This window comes from Vitis riparia, chromosome 14 (genome assembly GCF_004353265.1).
Source record: "Vitis riparia cultivar Riparia Gloire de Montpellier isolate 1030 chromosome 14, EGFV_Vit.rip_1.0, whole genome shotgun sequence".
In the NCBI taxonomy this organism is placed as follows: Eukaryota; Viridiplantae; Streptophyta; class Magnoliopsida; order Vitales; family Vitaceae; genus Vitis; species Vitis riparia.
In genome coordinates, this window is record NC_048444.1 from 40,184 (window position 1) to 56,803 (window position 16,620).

A 16,620-nucleotide genomic window follows, 5' to 3' on the forward strand; every position below is an offset into this window, starting at 1 on the left:
TACAAGTCTTCATTCTTACAACATGATTGATTGCAGGCAAGTCTCAGGGAGAATTCTCCAGTAATTAGGGCTAAGGCATTACGTGCAGTAAGTGGAAACATTTCATTTTTGAATCGTTAGTCCATGTATTGTAAGTTTCAAGGAGAACTCCATCCCTTGAGCTTTTCAGAACATTCGCCTCATTTTTTTTTCCTTTTATGTTATTAATGAGAATAGGTTAGTATTATCGTGGAAGCTGATCCAGAAGTTTTGTGTGAGAAACGTGTCCAAGTGGCTGTTGAAGGAAGGTTTTGTGACTCTGCAATATCTGTGAGAGAAGCAGCCCTTGAACTTGTTGGTAGGCATATTGCTTCACATCCTGATGTTGGTTTGAAGGTATCTCACATTAAACCTGATTCATCCCTCAATACATGCTAGGGAGGTTATTTAGTAATTATATCTGCTTTTATGTTCCCCCCCCTAATTTAGGCGTTCTTTTGCAGTACTTTGAGAAGGTTGCCGAGAGAATAAAGGATACAGGAGTGAGTGTACGGAAAAGAGCGATCAAAATCATCAGAGACATGTGTACTTCCAATGCTAACTTCTCAGAATTTACAAGTGCTTGCAATGAGATCATTTCTCGTGTTAGTGATGAGGAATCTAGTATCCAGGTAATTCAGAGGCAATGAAGAAATGTATTCTTTTACTAAATGGTTTATACATATCAAATATCTTCCATGTGCTGGTCTGAAACTTCTAATTAGATGTGAGGTGCTTTGAAATAGTTTTCTGAAGTGCCTGGGAAAAAAAATCTTAGAAGAACCTTTTTTTCTTTTTTTAAATACTTGCTGTTGATTTGTTTTATACATATTTCTAGATTGGTAGTAACTAGAAAGGTGATTGAGTAGATTGAGAAATAAGATTGGAATGATGGATGGATTAAGTTTATAGGTCTTCTGATCGCATTTGGACCTTCATTAACTGTATTAATCAATTTAATTCAAATTCAGAGATGAGACATGGGTTAGATACATTAGGATATTAACAGCCAAACAGTTTTTCATATTCTATCTCCAGCATTATTGTTTGTGAAAAGTTTGTTCATAAGTTCACAACCTATTATCTGTATTCTTCCATTTACAGGATCTTGTCTGCAAGACATTTTATGAGTTCTGGTTTGAAGAACCATCTGGTTCTCAGACTCAGTTTTTTGGTGATGGTAGTTCTGTTCCACTGGAAGTTGCAAAAAAGACTGAGCAGATTGTTGAAATGTTGAGAAAGATGCCTAATCATCAACTTCTTGTTGCTGTCATTAAGCGCAACTTAGCCCTTGATTTTTTCCCTCAATCAGCTAAAGCTGTTGGGATTAATCCTGTCTCATTGGCATCTGTTCGTAAGCGTTGTGAGTTGATGTGCAAGTGCTTACTAGAAAGGATATTGCAGGTATTCTTGCTGTTTATTGATCCACAGAACGTTCTGGTGCTTCACTTGCTTGGATCTTAGAATTCTTGGAAACTCTGTTCTTTGTCAGGTAGAGGAAATGAACAGTGAAGAAGTTGAGGTGTGCACACTTCCCTATGTCCTGGTCTTGCATGCCTTTTGTGTTGTTGATCCAACCCTGTGTGCTCCAGCTTCTGATCCTTCCCAGTTTGTAGTCACTCTACAGCCATATCTGAAGAGTCAGGTTATTAATTTCTTATTTTACATTTTTCTAGTAGAAATAAGATAAGTACTGTATCTATAGAGGGGATTTTTATTTGGCATTGTTTTGCTGAAATTTGTTAAATTTATTGTGATTGCTCATGTTTAAGAAATAGATTTGGCGTAAATGTTGCTTGAAGAGCTGTCCTTTATGGCTTCCTCATTCCCCACCACCTGTCCATCTCTTTTTGGATTATGGCTAGTAATGCTAATAAGCAAAAATTCATTAAGATTATGGAAAGGATGTGACAGTCAATGCTATGGCCTTCAGAAGCTTTCTTTTGTGCAGCTTTGCTGCTAGTCTGAATGCAAAAAAGGGAAACTTCAAACCTGGCTGTTCACATTCATTATAGAACATTCAGTACTCTTCTTTTCTTTTTATATGTGAAGTGATTGCTGTTTATTCACCCTTTTCCATTAACATTTCTTCTTTTCTTTTTATGTCGGCATTCTTGTTTCTATGGAGGTGTGACTGCCTTCATTGAGTGGTTTTTGACATTTCGTGATCCACTTTTTTTTATAGAATATAATTTCCAACTATCTAACAAACTTGAGAGGCTCTTCCCAAAGCTCCTGTCGATGTTGTGGGGTAGTATTTTTGCACATAACAAATCCATAATGTTTGTTTCTATATGAATGATGAAAACCTATCCTCTTACTGTGAATACTTAAATTATATAAAAGTTATTTGTATAAAACCTGTAATTAAGATTTGCATCACCAACTTTATTTAAATCAACCAATGAAAATTGGTAAATTTACTCAATCCTGATGACATAACATGGATGCACCTTTTTTTAATCTTTGGCATCTTTGATTTGCCTTTTTCTTTCATGGCATCTTTGATCTTGTAAAGCGTTTTGTGGATTCCTCAAAGTGAGAATTTTATAATTCAATTTCAAGTTAAAGATATTCACATCAAGAAAATTTTTAATACCATTTCAAGTTTTCACATCAAGCAATGAAGATTGGGAAGGCTACTCAATCCTAATGTGACATAACATTGATATACATGTTCATTACCAGTTTCAATTAAGTTTCTTGTTGGTTCCTCAAAAGTGTAAATTCTATGTGTGTTCTTTTTAAAAGAAAAGAAACTCCATATGCTCTTATCAGACAACTTAAAAAATGCAGCTAGAACTGCATCCTAGTCATCAAAAAATGTTATTCTTAGCTTCTGAATTTCTATTGTCATAGTCTGTTGCTAATTTCTGTTCCAGTCTAAGTTATAAAGATGTGTAAGAGCAATTTAGAAATCCCGAAAGCCTCCATCTTCTTTCTGAATATGATATCGAAGAAATCCTACTGAATTTTGATCTGATTATAGTACAATTATGTGTTTTAGCATTTTTCGTGCTTCTTTCTCTCTCTTGCTATGAAGGTTCAGAAGCTGAAAGAAAGCTGTAGAAGTTCCATTAACGTTGCACAAATGCTCTTTAACTTTCTTTTTCTTTCATTCAGGTTGATAATCGAGTAGTTGCAAAACTACTGGAAAGTATAATCTTCATAATTGATGCTGTTCTGCCCCTGCTTCGAAAGCTTCCACAGAGTATTCTGGAAGAACTTGAGCAAGACCTAAAGCAAATGATTGTTAGGCATTCTTTCTTGACTGTTGTCCATGCCTGCATCAAGTAACTTACATTCCTTGTTTTTATTCTGTTATTTTTACTTCTGATTTTGCTGGTTCTTAGAAAATTTTCCCATTATTTATCTTTCAAAGTTCAGAGTTACTATTCTTATTTTATTTTTTTACTGCATAGAATTGGGTGCTTATAATGCAGATGGTCAGATTATTTCAGTAGTGGCTTTAGAAGCTCATGTATGTTTGTCAGATGGAATATAATTGATGATTGTAGTGGAGCTTTGAACTCCTCGGTGTTCATGTTGTTTTTGCCCGCTTTGATATTCATCCTGGTTTCTTCATCTATGTTTTGGACCCATGGCTGGGTGTCACATGTGAATTACTGATTTCTGATTATTCATTTGAGAGTTCTGATGGTTTTCTTAGCTTGATCTGATATGTGTTAGTATTTTTGGTGTGCTGTTCTGATTTTCTTTTTCATGAAAGGTGCCTTTGCTCAGTAAGTAAAGTAGCAGGAAAAGGTGCAAGTGTAATTGAGTATCTTATTCAAGTGTTCTTCAAACGTTTAGGGGCCATTGGGGTTGACAACAAACAGGTTGGTAGTTACTTCACTGAATGTTATGCTTTTGAAAACAATCCATTAGATGGTCTTCATGTTTTATTTCCTTTGTTGTATTTCCATGCCTATGGTAAAGATCTAGGTATTGTATCTATTATTTGCGGTTGTACAGTTTCAATTGATGCTTCATTGGTGCATGAGATAAATTGTTTGGATATTTCAATTTTGAGAAGCGAAAGTGACTTTAAGACTCGATTTCTACTACTTATGCTATAAATTGTCCTTGAAAAAGGAGCTTGCATTTTTCTTGTTTTTGAGGCTGAGCTACTGCAACTCAGGCAGTCTTAGGCTATGCATCATCTGTATTTATAGTGTGTCTATGCTCATTTGTCTGTGGAGAGATGTTTTCTATATTCCAGTAAATCGGATAATGAGTTACATGTAAGTTGGAGTTTTGTCACAGATGATTTCAATAATTCATATTATGACATGATCCTCAATGGAATGCTATAGAAAATGGATGAAAAATATTAGTTTACAGTAAATTCCCAATTCAAGAAGAGATTATATACCCTTATTCCCTTTCAATTCTTGTTATTTTTGTATTATTTGTAGTGATATTATCCCTCAACATGCACTTGAGGCTTGGCTCAAGTGGTAAAAGGTTGGGAGTGTTTGTGGGAGGTTCCAGGTTTAAGTCCCAATGGGGACAAAAATTTGCCTATCAAAAAAAGTATTATCCCTCAACACCACCTTTTTCGATCTCTAATTCCTTTTCATGGAGTGTCTAGAATTTTCCTTACTCATGTATTAAGGTTGATGGTCCAGAATTTATATGCTTTTGCTATATATATATGGTTCTCCACTTGTAAATTCTAGTGTGTTGTTTTTCTGTTTCTTTTTTTGTTTTGTTTTTTTTATTTTTTGGTGTATCATATTACATAATGTATTATAAATTTTTTATTTTTAAAAAAATAAATAGAAGAAAATATATACACATATTCCATTTATATGTTGCAGGAGTGAAGTATTAAGCAATATATTACTAATTTCTTAAAAGATATAAGATTAAACTAGGTAAATATATGTATTTGATGAAAAGTTAAGGAATTTGTTTGTTAGTTTTTTTTGTTAATATATTCAAATTTCAAATTCGAATAGTATGAAGTTAGATTTTCTTTTTCTGTTTGAGTAGTTCATATTTTCTAAGGACGTTGAGGTTCTAGGGTGAGATTTCTCTCTTTTTATTCCATGTATTAAAATGATTTTAATAAAAGAAAGGCTATTTTTCTCCCCACCTAAACTTTCATGGTATCAGAGCTTTGGCTTTTGATCAGAATTTGTCAATGACTGGTGCTGTTAAGAATAATGCATCAACAGAGGAAGCTTTGGAGGGTATTCAGTTTAGCCCTATAGGTTCGTTCAATAGCCCACTCCTACTCCACAGACAGAACCTACTAAACAACCTTCTCCTCCACGACTAGCCTTAGAAACTAATATTTTAGGTATTGAAATCAGGGGAGAGCCCTCTTTAATGCCATTAACTGATCAAAGTCACAAAGGAATAGATGTTGGAAACAAATCAAGTGGGAAATTTTTTAAGGGTATTGTCTACTCAAGAAAAAACAAAATTCAAGGAAAGGGTAACTCCACTTTGCAACGATCTCATGAATTCAATCTGAGAACAAATTAGCATTCAGATCCCAAGTTAGGTCCTTTGTGTTCCATATCACAATTTGAATCACTTGGTAATCTTGATATTCCGATTGCCCATCAAAGGGTGTTAGACCTTTGTAAGAACAAAATTTAGGAGGTAGTGACCTTACCTGGAGGTAAGTCTACTGTTGGCTGCAAGTGGGCGTTTACAGTCAAATACGACTTTGATGGCTCATTGGAAAGATATGAGGCTCAATTGGTGGCCAAGGGTTTTCGGTCAGACATATGACATTGATTGCTCATAGACATTTGCCTTGGTTGCAAAGGTGATTATAGTAAGAGTGCTCTTGTCAATTGCTGTTAATTTAGATTGGCCACTGTGGTAGCTTGATGTTAAAAATGCTTTTCTTAGCGATGATCTAGAGGAGGAGGTATACATGGATTCCCCTCTTGGCTTTGAAGAAAGATTCGGTTCCAAGGTGTGCAAACTGAAAAAAAAATCCTTATATGGACTTTAACAATCCCTTAGAGCATGGTTTGAGAAGTTTACTCGATCAGTTAAAAGGCAAGGCTACCTTCAAGGATAAACAGATCAAACCACGTTCATGAAGTTTTTAGTTGAAAGGGAGGTTGCAATTCTAATAATCTATGTAGATGACATTATTCTCATGGATGATGATGTAATGGAGATGGACAGGTTATAGAAGGGTTTAGCTTCGGAGTTTGAGATTAAAGATCTTGGGTCCTTGAGATATTTCCTTGGTATTGAAGAGGCACATTCCAAGAAAGGGATTGTTGTATCTCAATGAAAATACATACTATGCCTTTGAGAGAGACAAGAATGATTGGTTGGAGGTCCTCAGGTACTCCCATAGATCTAAATGTGAAGCTTGGGAAAAAGGGGAGGGAGTTCCTATGGATACTGCAAGATACCAAATGTTGGTGAGCAAGTTAATCTATTTATCCCACACTTGACCAAATATTGCCTTGCTGTTACTATGGGGAGCCAGTTTATGCGCGCTCCATATGAAGAACATGTTGAAGCCATCTACAGGATTCTGAGATATTTAAGAAGCACACTACACTTGGAAAAGGGTTATTCTTTAGGAAGAATGAATAACGAAGCATTGAAGTCTATATCAATGCAGAGTGGGCCAGATCCATCACAGATAGAAGATTCACCTCGGGGTATTTTACCTTTGTTTGTGGTAATCTGGTTATTTGGAGAAGCAAAAAACAAAGTGTAGTCACCCGAAGCAGCATAGAAGCTGAGTTCAGTGCAATGACACATGGAATGTGTGAAATATTGTGGTTAAATTGAGTCCTAGAGCAGCTAAGGAAATCTGTCTAGCATCCCATGAAAGTATATTGTGACACTTCATAAAGGAGAAACTTGAGGTTGGTATTATTTGTTTGCCATTTGTTCCGACCATACAACAAATAGTAGATATTTTAACCAAGAGGCTCATGAGACCTAACTTTGAGCATCAAATTAGCAAGTTGGACATGATAGATATCTATGCTCCAACTCAGGGGCGTGTGATGAAAAGTTAAGGAATTTGTTAGTTAGTTTTTTGTTAATAAATTCAAATTTCAAATTCGAATATTAGGAATATATTAGTAAGTTGTTAGATTTGCCTTTTTTGTTCGACTGTTTCCTATGTTCTGGGGAGGTTAAGATTGTGTGAGATATATCTCTATTTATTCCATGTATTATTCTATTTTAATAAAAAAAAAAAAAGGAAAAGAAAGCTATTTTTATGTTATCAGCTTTATAAAATGAACTGTTTTAATGGTTAGATTCCTCACAAATCCATGCAATGTGCATATTGAGTTTTTAGCAATGACTTTTAGTTCCAAGTATGCTATAAATATTGTTATGCGAAAAGTTTCCATAAGTGCCCAACCTATATGCCAAAAAATAAACCATAGTCATATAATTAGAAAGATATACTAGCATGTATGCACACAACACACTCGCAAGTGTGTATGCTATCTTGAAAGTTCTAACTTTCCAAATTCATTACCATTTCCCTTCCTCCAAAGTGGTCAAACACTTGCAAATGAAAAGTAGTATACTAAGCAGAAGTCGTCATTCATATATCATTTTCAATATAACACGATCCTAATATTCATTGGAGCAATAATTTTGCCCAAGCTTCTATGCATGCTTTCGACAACATTTGTAGCGTTTTCATGTGGGATCATTTTCTACCTTCCCTTCCCTTTTGTTGTCCATTTCTAGATGTAGGTTTTTATTTTAAACAAGTACTAATCCTTTTTTTTTTTTTTGAAAAATATTTCAAACTTAGTTATTCTTAAGAACAATTGAAAATATTCAAAGATGGTTGTATCATAATATCATGAGTTGAATATATCACATCTCATATTGTATATGCATTGTTAGGTACACTTAAAATGAATATTGATTGCGTGTTATATTTATTTTGAAAGTGTATTGTATTGTATTTATCAGATATATGGCAAGTCCTTGATAACAATGGGGCCAAGAACAAGGATTTTGCCCATTCAATTTTATAACCATCGCTACCTTAGTTTATTTTTTTTCTCTTTTTTATGGTTTTTTTCTTTTAGAAATTATGTTATAGTATTAGGAAATAAATAAATAGATGGTTTGATTTTTCTGCTAATTTCAGCAAGTGGGCCGATCTCTTTTCTGTGTTGGGCTGCTTATCCGCTATGGTAACTCTTTGCTGAGCTCCTGCAGTGACAAAAATGTATATGTTACAAGCAGCCTCAACATGTTAAAAAAATATCTTCAGGTGGACGATTTTTTTGTAAAGGTTAGGGCTTTGCAGGTAAGCCATTTTCTGCTCTTCTTAGGTTTCCTGGAGTCTGAGTTGATTTTAAATGTGCTGATGTAATTTTTTGACTTTTTGTAGGCATTAGGATTTGTTTTGATTGCTAGGCCTGAATATATGTTGGAAAAGGATGTTGGAAAAATATTAGAGGCGACATTTTCTTCTAGTTCTGATGCTCATCTTAAGGTACTAATTTATCTCTTTTTTTCATGCTACAATCTTTTCCATCTATACTGAATCATTCTGCTGGCCAGATGCAAGCACTGCAGAACATGTACGAGTATCTTCTTGATGCAGAAAGTCAAATGGGACCTGATAAAACCAGTAATGATGTAGTTAATTATTCTGTAGAAGGTGGTCAGAGTGTGCCAGTAGCTGCAGGTGCTGGTGATGCTAACATTTGTGGGGGAATAGTTCAGTTATATTGGGATAGTATCTTAGCAAGATGCTTGGATGTCAATGAACACGTCCGCCAATCCGCCCTCAAGGTAAGAATTGGTTTCTGCATCATTGTCCCAGTTTGCTTGTGATCTATGCCAAGGTACAAATAACAACAGTGGCTGTAGTTCAGTGGTTGAATGGTTTGGCCCAATTGGATGGTCAATGGTGAAAAGCAAATGGGAAATTAAAAAGGGATTGTTAAAGCTTTATAAATGACTTAATTCACATAAATAAATAAATTTATCAAAATCTAGCTATCTATGAGGCCTTCAAAATATTTGTATCAGTTCCTCTTAAGACCTGGAATGAATACTATTGATGATTCTAATGGTACAACCAACCTATGAGTCCCACCAAAAAATGCTAACAGGAAATATTTTTAATATCTAACTTCTTGTTCATGGAGTGGTTTCTATGTATTTTGAATCTCTTGGGATCATTGTTATTGCTGTTCTATTGTTTTTACCTTTTTGAACTTTGGCAATGCAGATTGTGGAAGTTGTGTTACGCCAGGGTCTTGTTCACCCTATTACTTGTGTTCCATACCTTATAGCACTTGAAACAGATCCTCAGGAGGTGAACTCAAAGCTGGCTCATCAGTTGCTGATGAATATGAATGAGAAGTACACTCCCCTAGATGCTGCTAAATTTTTTTATTCTGTTGATGGCCTTTGACAGCTAATAAAAGCATATTTTCAGGTATCCTGCTTTCTTTGAAAGCCGTTTGGGTGATGGCCTTCAGATGTCATTTGTTTTCATACAATCGACAAGTGGCTGTTCTCCTGGAAATTCAAACCCAAAAGTCCAAACCAAGGTACCTGGAAATATGAAGGGGAAATCTGATGGTGGCAGTTTTGCCTATGCAAGGCTTGGAGTTTCTAGAATCTACAAGCTTATTCGTGCAAACCGTGTCTCAAGGAACAAATTTATGTCTTCAATTGTTCGAAAATTTGATACTCCAAGCTGGAATCATTCAGTAATTCCTTTCCTGATGTGAGTTCTGTTACTTATGGTGGTCATATGCTTCTTCTGGAATGTCTGTCAAGTATAATGATTTCAAAGTTAGTTTCCTTTTTCAGGTATTGTACTGAAATTCTTGCTTTGCTACCATTCACATCACCTGATGAGCCCCTGTATTTGATCTATGCTATTAATCGAGTTATACAAGTTAGGGCTGGGACACTTGAGGCAAATATGAAAGCCTTGAGCTTACACTTTTCACAGAGAGATGTCCATAAGATTCATCATGAGAATGGGATTGCTGAACAGGAACCAGCTTCTCAGCCTGTATCCAACTATACAACATTAATGGATGTAAATGGTGCAGCCAAACTAGAGCCAGCTGGTCAGCCTGATTCAGATCATGCTACATCAATGAATTTGAAGACATACATGACATGCTTGGACAGTTCTTGTGATATATCAAAAGATGATCTGCAAAAAATTCAGGTTTTGAAAAATCCTTTGACCATTATACTATTTCATCCTCTGGGAAAGGAGCATTGATTTCTATCATTCATTAAAATTTCTTACTGAAATACCCATGGTTTTATCTTAGGCAGCTGTTGTCACAGTGTGCTGGTTGATTCCATAAGATGACATGCTTTAAAATTTCTACCTGAAGTTCCTATGGTTTAACTTGCTTCTGTTGTCACAATATGTTTGGTTGATTTCTAATATTGATGTGAAATTCCTATAAACATGTATTTTGTCGCAAGTCATAATAAGCATCAGGTAATGTTCCATGTTTCTGCATAATTGTTGTTATATTGGAGAACTTTCTTTGCTTTTACTCCTCATTCTCTGTGATTCTGTATCAACTTGAGAATGTATGTGATTTAGAGAAATGAGAATTTCTTTTTATCTGGTTTGCTGCTTTCAATTTGCTCAATAAAATAGATTTTTGATGTGTTTGAATTTTGTGGTGTCTATACAGGCAGACTGTCTTGCAGCCACTGCACTGCAACTTCTCCTGAAGCTGAAGAGGCATTTAAAAATTGTGTATAGCCTCAATGATGCCCGATGCCAGGTGAGGTTAATTAATAGTTGTTTCTGCTATTACTTAAGAGAACTGTGTATAATTATTCAGAATATTTAATTGATTAACCTAATGCTTATATGATGCTTGATTCACTTGTTCAGGCTTTCTCTCCAAATGAACCACTAAAAACAGGAGAGGTTCTCACCAAGCAGAATATTCCCTTTTACATTACTGAAATGCACATTGATTTGCCCACCACTCATCAAGAATTGATGCAAAGATATCAGGTAGTGTGAGCTTTGATGTGAGGAGATATTTCTTCTCTCATATTGTTTTTTTTTTTTTTCTTTTTTTTGTAGCTTTCCCTTCCTTTGTTTATTTATTTATTGCTTCACAATATAAATATGATAGCAAAATCATAAAACTCCAAAATGTCTACAAACTAACAAAAATGTTTTCAAATTATACAAGTTGTATAATTTGGCAATTACTGCACCAGTTCTCTAACACTCCCCCTTAAAGTGGTAAGTGAATGTTTTTCATTCTTACTTGTTTATGACAGATTGGAATGGTTGAGTTGTTAGTCCGTTAGTCAGTATGTCGGCCAACTGTCTTTCTGAGGATATTAAGGGGTGCATACCCCACAATATCTGAGGAGTTGTTAGTTCCTTTTGGGTCAATAACTTGTCTGGGTTTGAACAGTTATGTTAACCATGCCTGGTTTCAGCTGCCCAAGGTCATAAATGCTTGATAAATTCTTACTGGCTTCATTACTGTGCAGGAGTTTAAGAGTGCCTTGAAGGAAGATACAGTTGATTACTCGGCCTACACAGCAAACATCAAGAGGAAGCGTCCAGCCCCCAGGAGAGGTGTTAAATCTGGTCGTATGATGGGTGGAGATGATGAAGATGAAGATGATGATGATGAAGATTGGACAGGTGGGAGGAGGCAAAGTAACAGTGTCAGGAGAGGCAACAGCAACAGAGGTGGCAGACAGCGGTTGTAGTTGTAAGTATATAACAGGTAAGCTAACATGTACATTATGTAGCTGAGAAAGGAAAAGAAATAGGAAGAAATTAGGAAGGAAAAAAATAGAAAATCTGGAAACAGAAGAAAGTGAAAGTAAGTGCCTTGTGGGTAATCATTGGTTGGTTGTTTGAAAGTGCTTTCTTAGCTGTTTCCATGTGTTGCTTCGCATTATAATAATTGTGCAACCATTTTTTTGGAATGAAATTCAACTTTTCTAGATTTCTGTTATGGCAGCAATGAGATTCGGCTTTTGTACGGTGTCTGATCATCCGAAAAATATGAATTTTGGAATGCTTTTGGGTTTTGTGGGAAATACGTAGAGTGGTCTGCCTGTGAACTATTCTATAAAAATTTTATCAAGTGTTTTGACACTTGATGACAATAAATTTAGGAATATAAGGTTTATTTATTTATTTATTTCATTTGACAGGGCTAGGACTGAGTTCTTTCATTTTTCATAGCATCCTGTGGGTCCGTTGGTCTCTTAAGACATGGCGAACAAATGGAATCATTCTTTTCATGGGAGTATAAAAAATCAGTTTTCAAGTGCAGTGTGTAGGGCTGGCTTGTTGAAAATGATTTTTGTGAAAAAATATTTTTATAGAAAGTCAATTACAGTTTAAATATTAAATTGAAAAGTGGTTTAAAATTATTTCTAATAATGAGATGTATAGTAAAATAAAGGGTTATTTAATTAAAAGGGGTGAAATCATCTCATTTTGTAAATCTAATACTCAATTTTATTTAATCCTAAAAAAATACTCTGTTTTGGGTAAAAAAAATGTATATATATATATATATATATATATTTGTAAATATAACTTTTTATATATATATAAAAGTATACATGTAAACAATTATGTTGAGAGATATAAAAAAATAAATTATTTTTTAGGATAAAAAATGAAATTAGATTTATAAATATGAGATCTTTTTTATCTTTTTAATCAATTAATTATAAAAAAAAATTATCAAATTTCAAAAATCCTTTCAACCATATTTCTTAGATATTTGAAAATATGATTTTGTTTTAAGGAAAAGCGCTCCATAGTGTGGGGACTGTGTACGCATTTGCAGTGTGCTGTTGTACACGAGGATGGGGGAACGAAAAAGGTATGGTTTCAAAAATATATGATACCCAATTTTCACATCTCGTTTGGTGGAGCACCTCCTGGTATTCTGTGACTACTGCGAGATGAATGACAAATCAACCAATCTGTTCTGTGTTTATGTCAATTCTCCACACTAGAACCTAGTATTGCAGCTATTTGACAATAATAATCATAGGCAGTGTTTCCTTGCTTGAATAGGAATAGCAAACCCATCAGCCCAACCCACTGCGCCTTTTATTAATATGGCGGCCGACCTATCGTCACCATGAAATAGTTTACCTCCTGTGCAAGATCAATTTCATTTAGGATGCAGAAACAGCAATAGAAATATTATGAGAATGAAAGTGCAGCATCATATGATCTTATCAAGAATGAGATTTGACTTCCATACAATAGTGAAGAGAAATGAGAAATGGAACAAAACCAAAAAAAAAAAATGGCACAGAAAGGAAGGGTTTACCAAGCCAAAACAAGACCTGTCTTTGAATTAAAAATTACAGGCAACAGAAATATGACTTAAAATTACTGCCACCCAAGTTTTCGGATATTTTTGCCCCGTTCTTCAAGGTGCAATGACAAGAAGAGGCTGCATGGCCAACAAAGGACTTCAGATAAACAGCTTAAAGCACGATGTGTCTGGTGTGTGCATGAGTGGGAGAAAGGGAGCTAGTTTTACCCTGTCTATACTAACTGGCTTCCCATCCTCTGCCAGTATCTCAGTCATGGTTCCCGATTGATCAGCCTGTCACAGGAAAATGAAAAAGTAGTTTAATTAATAAAAATCTCCCATTTCAGGCTATTTCAGTTTTGATTCTGGTTAAAACACCATGGTTAATAAATTTTCTTAGTTAAGACAATGGCAGCAATTCTCAGTATTATGAGACCATAAAAGAGACAAAAAAATACATGATCAATAAAGAAAAAAAAGGGAACTCACTTCAATTTCATTCATTAATTTCATGGCCTCAATAATACAAACAACCTGTCCTTTCTGCACTTTATCTCCTACCTGAAGAGAGATGAGTGAATATCAGACAGGGAATGAATCTGACTCCGAATTAATATCTAACTCCTTAAGTTTATATTAAATAGCCAAGCTTGAGTGAGCATGTGTCGGTTCCCATCCCCTTAGATCTTATTTACTAAGTCAAACGCTTACCATCACAAATGGAGGTTCACCTGGTCCAGGGGATCGATAAAAGGTTCCAGCCATGGGGCATTTCAGTGGTGGATGAGACGACTCGCTTGTCTTTGCAGGGGCAGGTGGTGGAAGTGAAGGAGCAGTGCTTGTACGAGCAACGACCTGAGCTGGTGGTGGTTGGTATGGAAGCATGGAGTGGGGCAGTGGAGGTTGCATTGTGATAACAGAAGCTGTGGCTGGTGGCTGTGTTAAAGCTTCTTTTTTTCTTATTATGAGCTCACAACCAGTCTACACAGAAAAGAAATCAACTCCATAGAGGAAACTGGTGCACATCTGATAAGCATTTATCACAAAAGTAGAGAACACAGACACGGAACAAAAAGAGAGAGAATACATGCAAGAATACATACACATATTTAAAAGTTGCTTCTGCTATTAGTTAAGAGAACTGCGTATGATTATTCAGAATATTTAATTAATTAACCTAATGCTTATGTGATCCTTGATTCACTTGTTCAGACCCTCTCCAAATGAACCACTAAAAACAGGAGAGGTTCTTACCGGGCAGAATATTCCCTCTTGCATTACTGAAATGCGCATAGCTTTGCCCACCACTCATCAAGAATTGATGCAAAGTTATCAGGTATTGTGAGCTCTGATGTGAGTGAATGTTTTTCATTCTCAACTTGTTTATAACATATTGGAATGGTTGAGTTGTTAGTCCTTTAGTGAGTATGTCAACCAATTGTCTTTTTGAGGATATTGGGGGTGCATACTAATCCACTAATTCAAGGCTTCCGACACAAGTTTTCAAACAATATAATTGGATTATGGTTCCAATCAACCCCTTTGGACTTTTGGGTGCAAACACTTTTTACAATCCTCAAGAAATGCCTCACTCTTAAACAATCCTTCAAGTGATACCTCACACTTAGATACTTCCTCTAAATGATTTATAAATAATTTCACAAAACTCTAGTACAAAACTTTAGACTCAAATGATACAAGAAAATTAGGATTAAATGGTGCACTAAAAATATACAAGTTTTAAAATAATGGTGCACTCAAAAAACACTATCCCAAGGCTCAATATATTCAAGAAATGTTTAAAAAAGTTAAGCTCTTGAAACAATGCAGATTGAAGCTTTTTTATAAAAGAAAAATGTCAAACTAGCCATTGAGGGTTTGACCGATCAAGTTGGAGATTGACTGGTTGACTAGCCATTATCATTTAATGCTTGGCAGGTGACCGTTGGACCTCAACCACCTTTTGACTGGACTTTGACCGGTTGAGGTTCAACCTCGACTGGTTGAGGTTCAACCTCGACTGGTTGAGGTTCAACCTCGACCGGTTGAACAAGCGTTGTGAAAGAAATAAAATGTTTTTGCACTCTTCGACCAGTTGAGCTGAGTAGGTCAATCGGTTCCTCATATGGTTCAATTGGTTGAGCCGTTTTTTGCTCAACAACCATCATTTTCAACTTAAAACCTTTTAAACGAGTTTGGAAAACATTTGACACAATGTTTTAGTTGAAAACATGAAATCATTCAATTTTAAAGGATTTAAAACAAAATTACTTTTGGATGATTTTGGTGCATAAATTAATAATGTAATGATTTTGGTGTATAAATTAATAATGTAATGCATGAGAAACCTAGTGTACCAACAACCTTACAAAAAGCCTATAAAGCTTAGGTCTTAAAAAATACTTTTCTTTGAAGTCTATCTTCTTATTAATTTCCCTTTGTCTTGATTTTGTCTTTGTGATTGTCATTTTAGAAATCTTCTTACCTAATCACACTTGAAATATAATAATTAGTTTCAAATCTTATTTTATTATCATCAAAATCAAGATTAACCAAACCTTGGTCTCACAATGAAATATATTAGTTAAAGTATTTTCTCTCATTATCAAATCTCAAGTTTGCATTTTTGAGTTAAATTGGGTGCTTAACATTTTATGAAAAACAAAAAATATGGTACTAATAACGGACTTTTGTTTCATTAGGTATACTTACGTAATTATTGTATAATCCTTAATAAAAGACCGCTTTGCCCTAAAAGTACTTAAGACCTTTGTAAGTTCTCAAATATCAGTATGAATTAAACTAAAAGGAATATAATTTCTATTATTATTCAAAGGAAAAGACACTTGATGATGTTTAGCATGTTTACATACATCACAATGAAATTTTGAATATCTAATTTTTCCAACACATTAGGAAACCGTTTCTTTAATAACCTAAACAATGGATGACTAAGACAAAGATAGAGTAACCAAACTTCGTGGACTTGGAACTTGGAACTTTATAAATAGGAAAGAGGACTTAAGCATGTTATATTGCTTTCAACTTCAAGGATGCGTGGTCCATCTTTCTCTCTAGCATGTCCAATCATTTTTCTTGTATTAAGTTCATGAAAAACACATTTAGAATGTGAGAGATTTATGGAATTATTCACAGTTTTGGTGATTTAAGAAATAGATAATAGGTTTACAAAAAGTTTTAATACATGCAAAGGAAGGGGGCTGAATCCAAGAAAGGGATTTCCTCCTAAAATGGGACTGTTGGACTAGAACTAGATGGGTTCACTCTTTAAATAAAGGACGATATCTTT

General features: G+C 34.9%; 2 protein-coding genes across 4 annotated transcripts in view; one reads left to right on the plus strand and one right to left on the minus strand.

Moving 5' to 3' along the window:
* Positions 1 to 11,972, plus strand: part of LOC117930966 (sister chromatid cohesion protein SCC2) — a 35,634-nt gene extending 23,662 nt beyond the window's left edge. Inside the window, exons 13-28 of one of the 2 annotated variants that reach the window (XM_034851786.1) lie at positions 37 to 87; positions 217 to 375; positions 483 to 650; positions 1,123 to 1,422; positions 1,511 to 1,663; positions 3,142 to 3,311; positions 3,749 to 3,857; positions 8,135 to 8,296; positions 8,381 to 8,485; positions 8,554 to 8,787; positions 9,230 to 9,363; positions 9,440 to 9,733; positions 9,820 to 10,189; positions 10,677 to 10,769; positions 10,883 to 11,008; positions 11,503 to 11,972. In XM_034851786.1, the coding sequence (XP_034707677.1) occupies positions 37 to 87; positions 217 to 375; positions 483 to 650; positions 1,123 to 1,422; positions 1,511 to 1,663; positions 3,142 to 3,311; positions 3,749 to 3,857; positions 8,135 to 8,296; positions 8,381 to 8,485; positions 8,554 to 8,787; positions 9,230 to 9,363; positions 9,440 to 9,733; positions 9,820 to 10,189; positions 10,677 to 10,769; positions 10,883 to 11,008; positions 11,503 to 11,727 (2,853 nt within the window). In that variant the 3' untranslated portion in view covers positions 11,728 to 11,972. Of the gene's footprint in view, positions 1 to 36; positions 88 to 216; positions 376 to 482; positions 651 to 1,122; positions 1,423 to 1,510; positions 1,664 to 3,141; positions 3,312 to 3,748; positions 3,858 to 8,134; positions 8,297 to 8,380; positions 8,486 to 8,553; positions 8,788 to 9,229; positions 9,364 to 9,439; positions 9,734 to 9,806; positions 10,190 to 10,676; positions 10,770 to 10,882; positions 11,009 to 11,502 lie in introns of those variants that run through there. The other variant, XM_034851787.1, reaches the window with a different exon arrangement.
* Positions 11,973 to 13,377: 1,405 nt separating this feature from the next.
* LOC117930082 (biotin carboxyl carrier protein of acetyl-CoA carboxylase 2, chloroplastic-like) lies at positions 13,378 to 14,440 on the minus strand. Of its 2 annotated transcripts, XM_034850529.1 has the most exons (4): positions 14,022 to 14,440; positions 13,800 to 13,871; positions 13,539 to 13,604; positions 13,378 to 13,448 (listed from the first exon to the last, which is right to left on the minus strand). In XM_034850529.1, exons 1-4 carry the CDS (start codon positions 14,217 to 14,219, stop codon positions 13,425 to 13,427), a joined length of 360 nt encoding a protein of 119 aa, XP_034706420.1. In that variant the 5' UTR covers positions 14,220 to 14,440; the 3' UTR covers positions 13,378 to 13,424. The 2 variants fall into 2 exon arrangements, with proteins under 2 accessions (XP_034706420.1, XP_034706421.1); XM_034850530.1 differs by lacking the exon at positions 13,800 to 13,871.
* Positions 14,441 to 16,620: the final 2,180 nt, after the last annotated feature.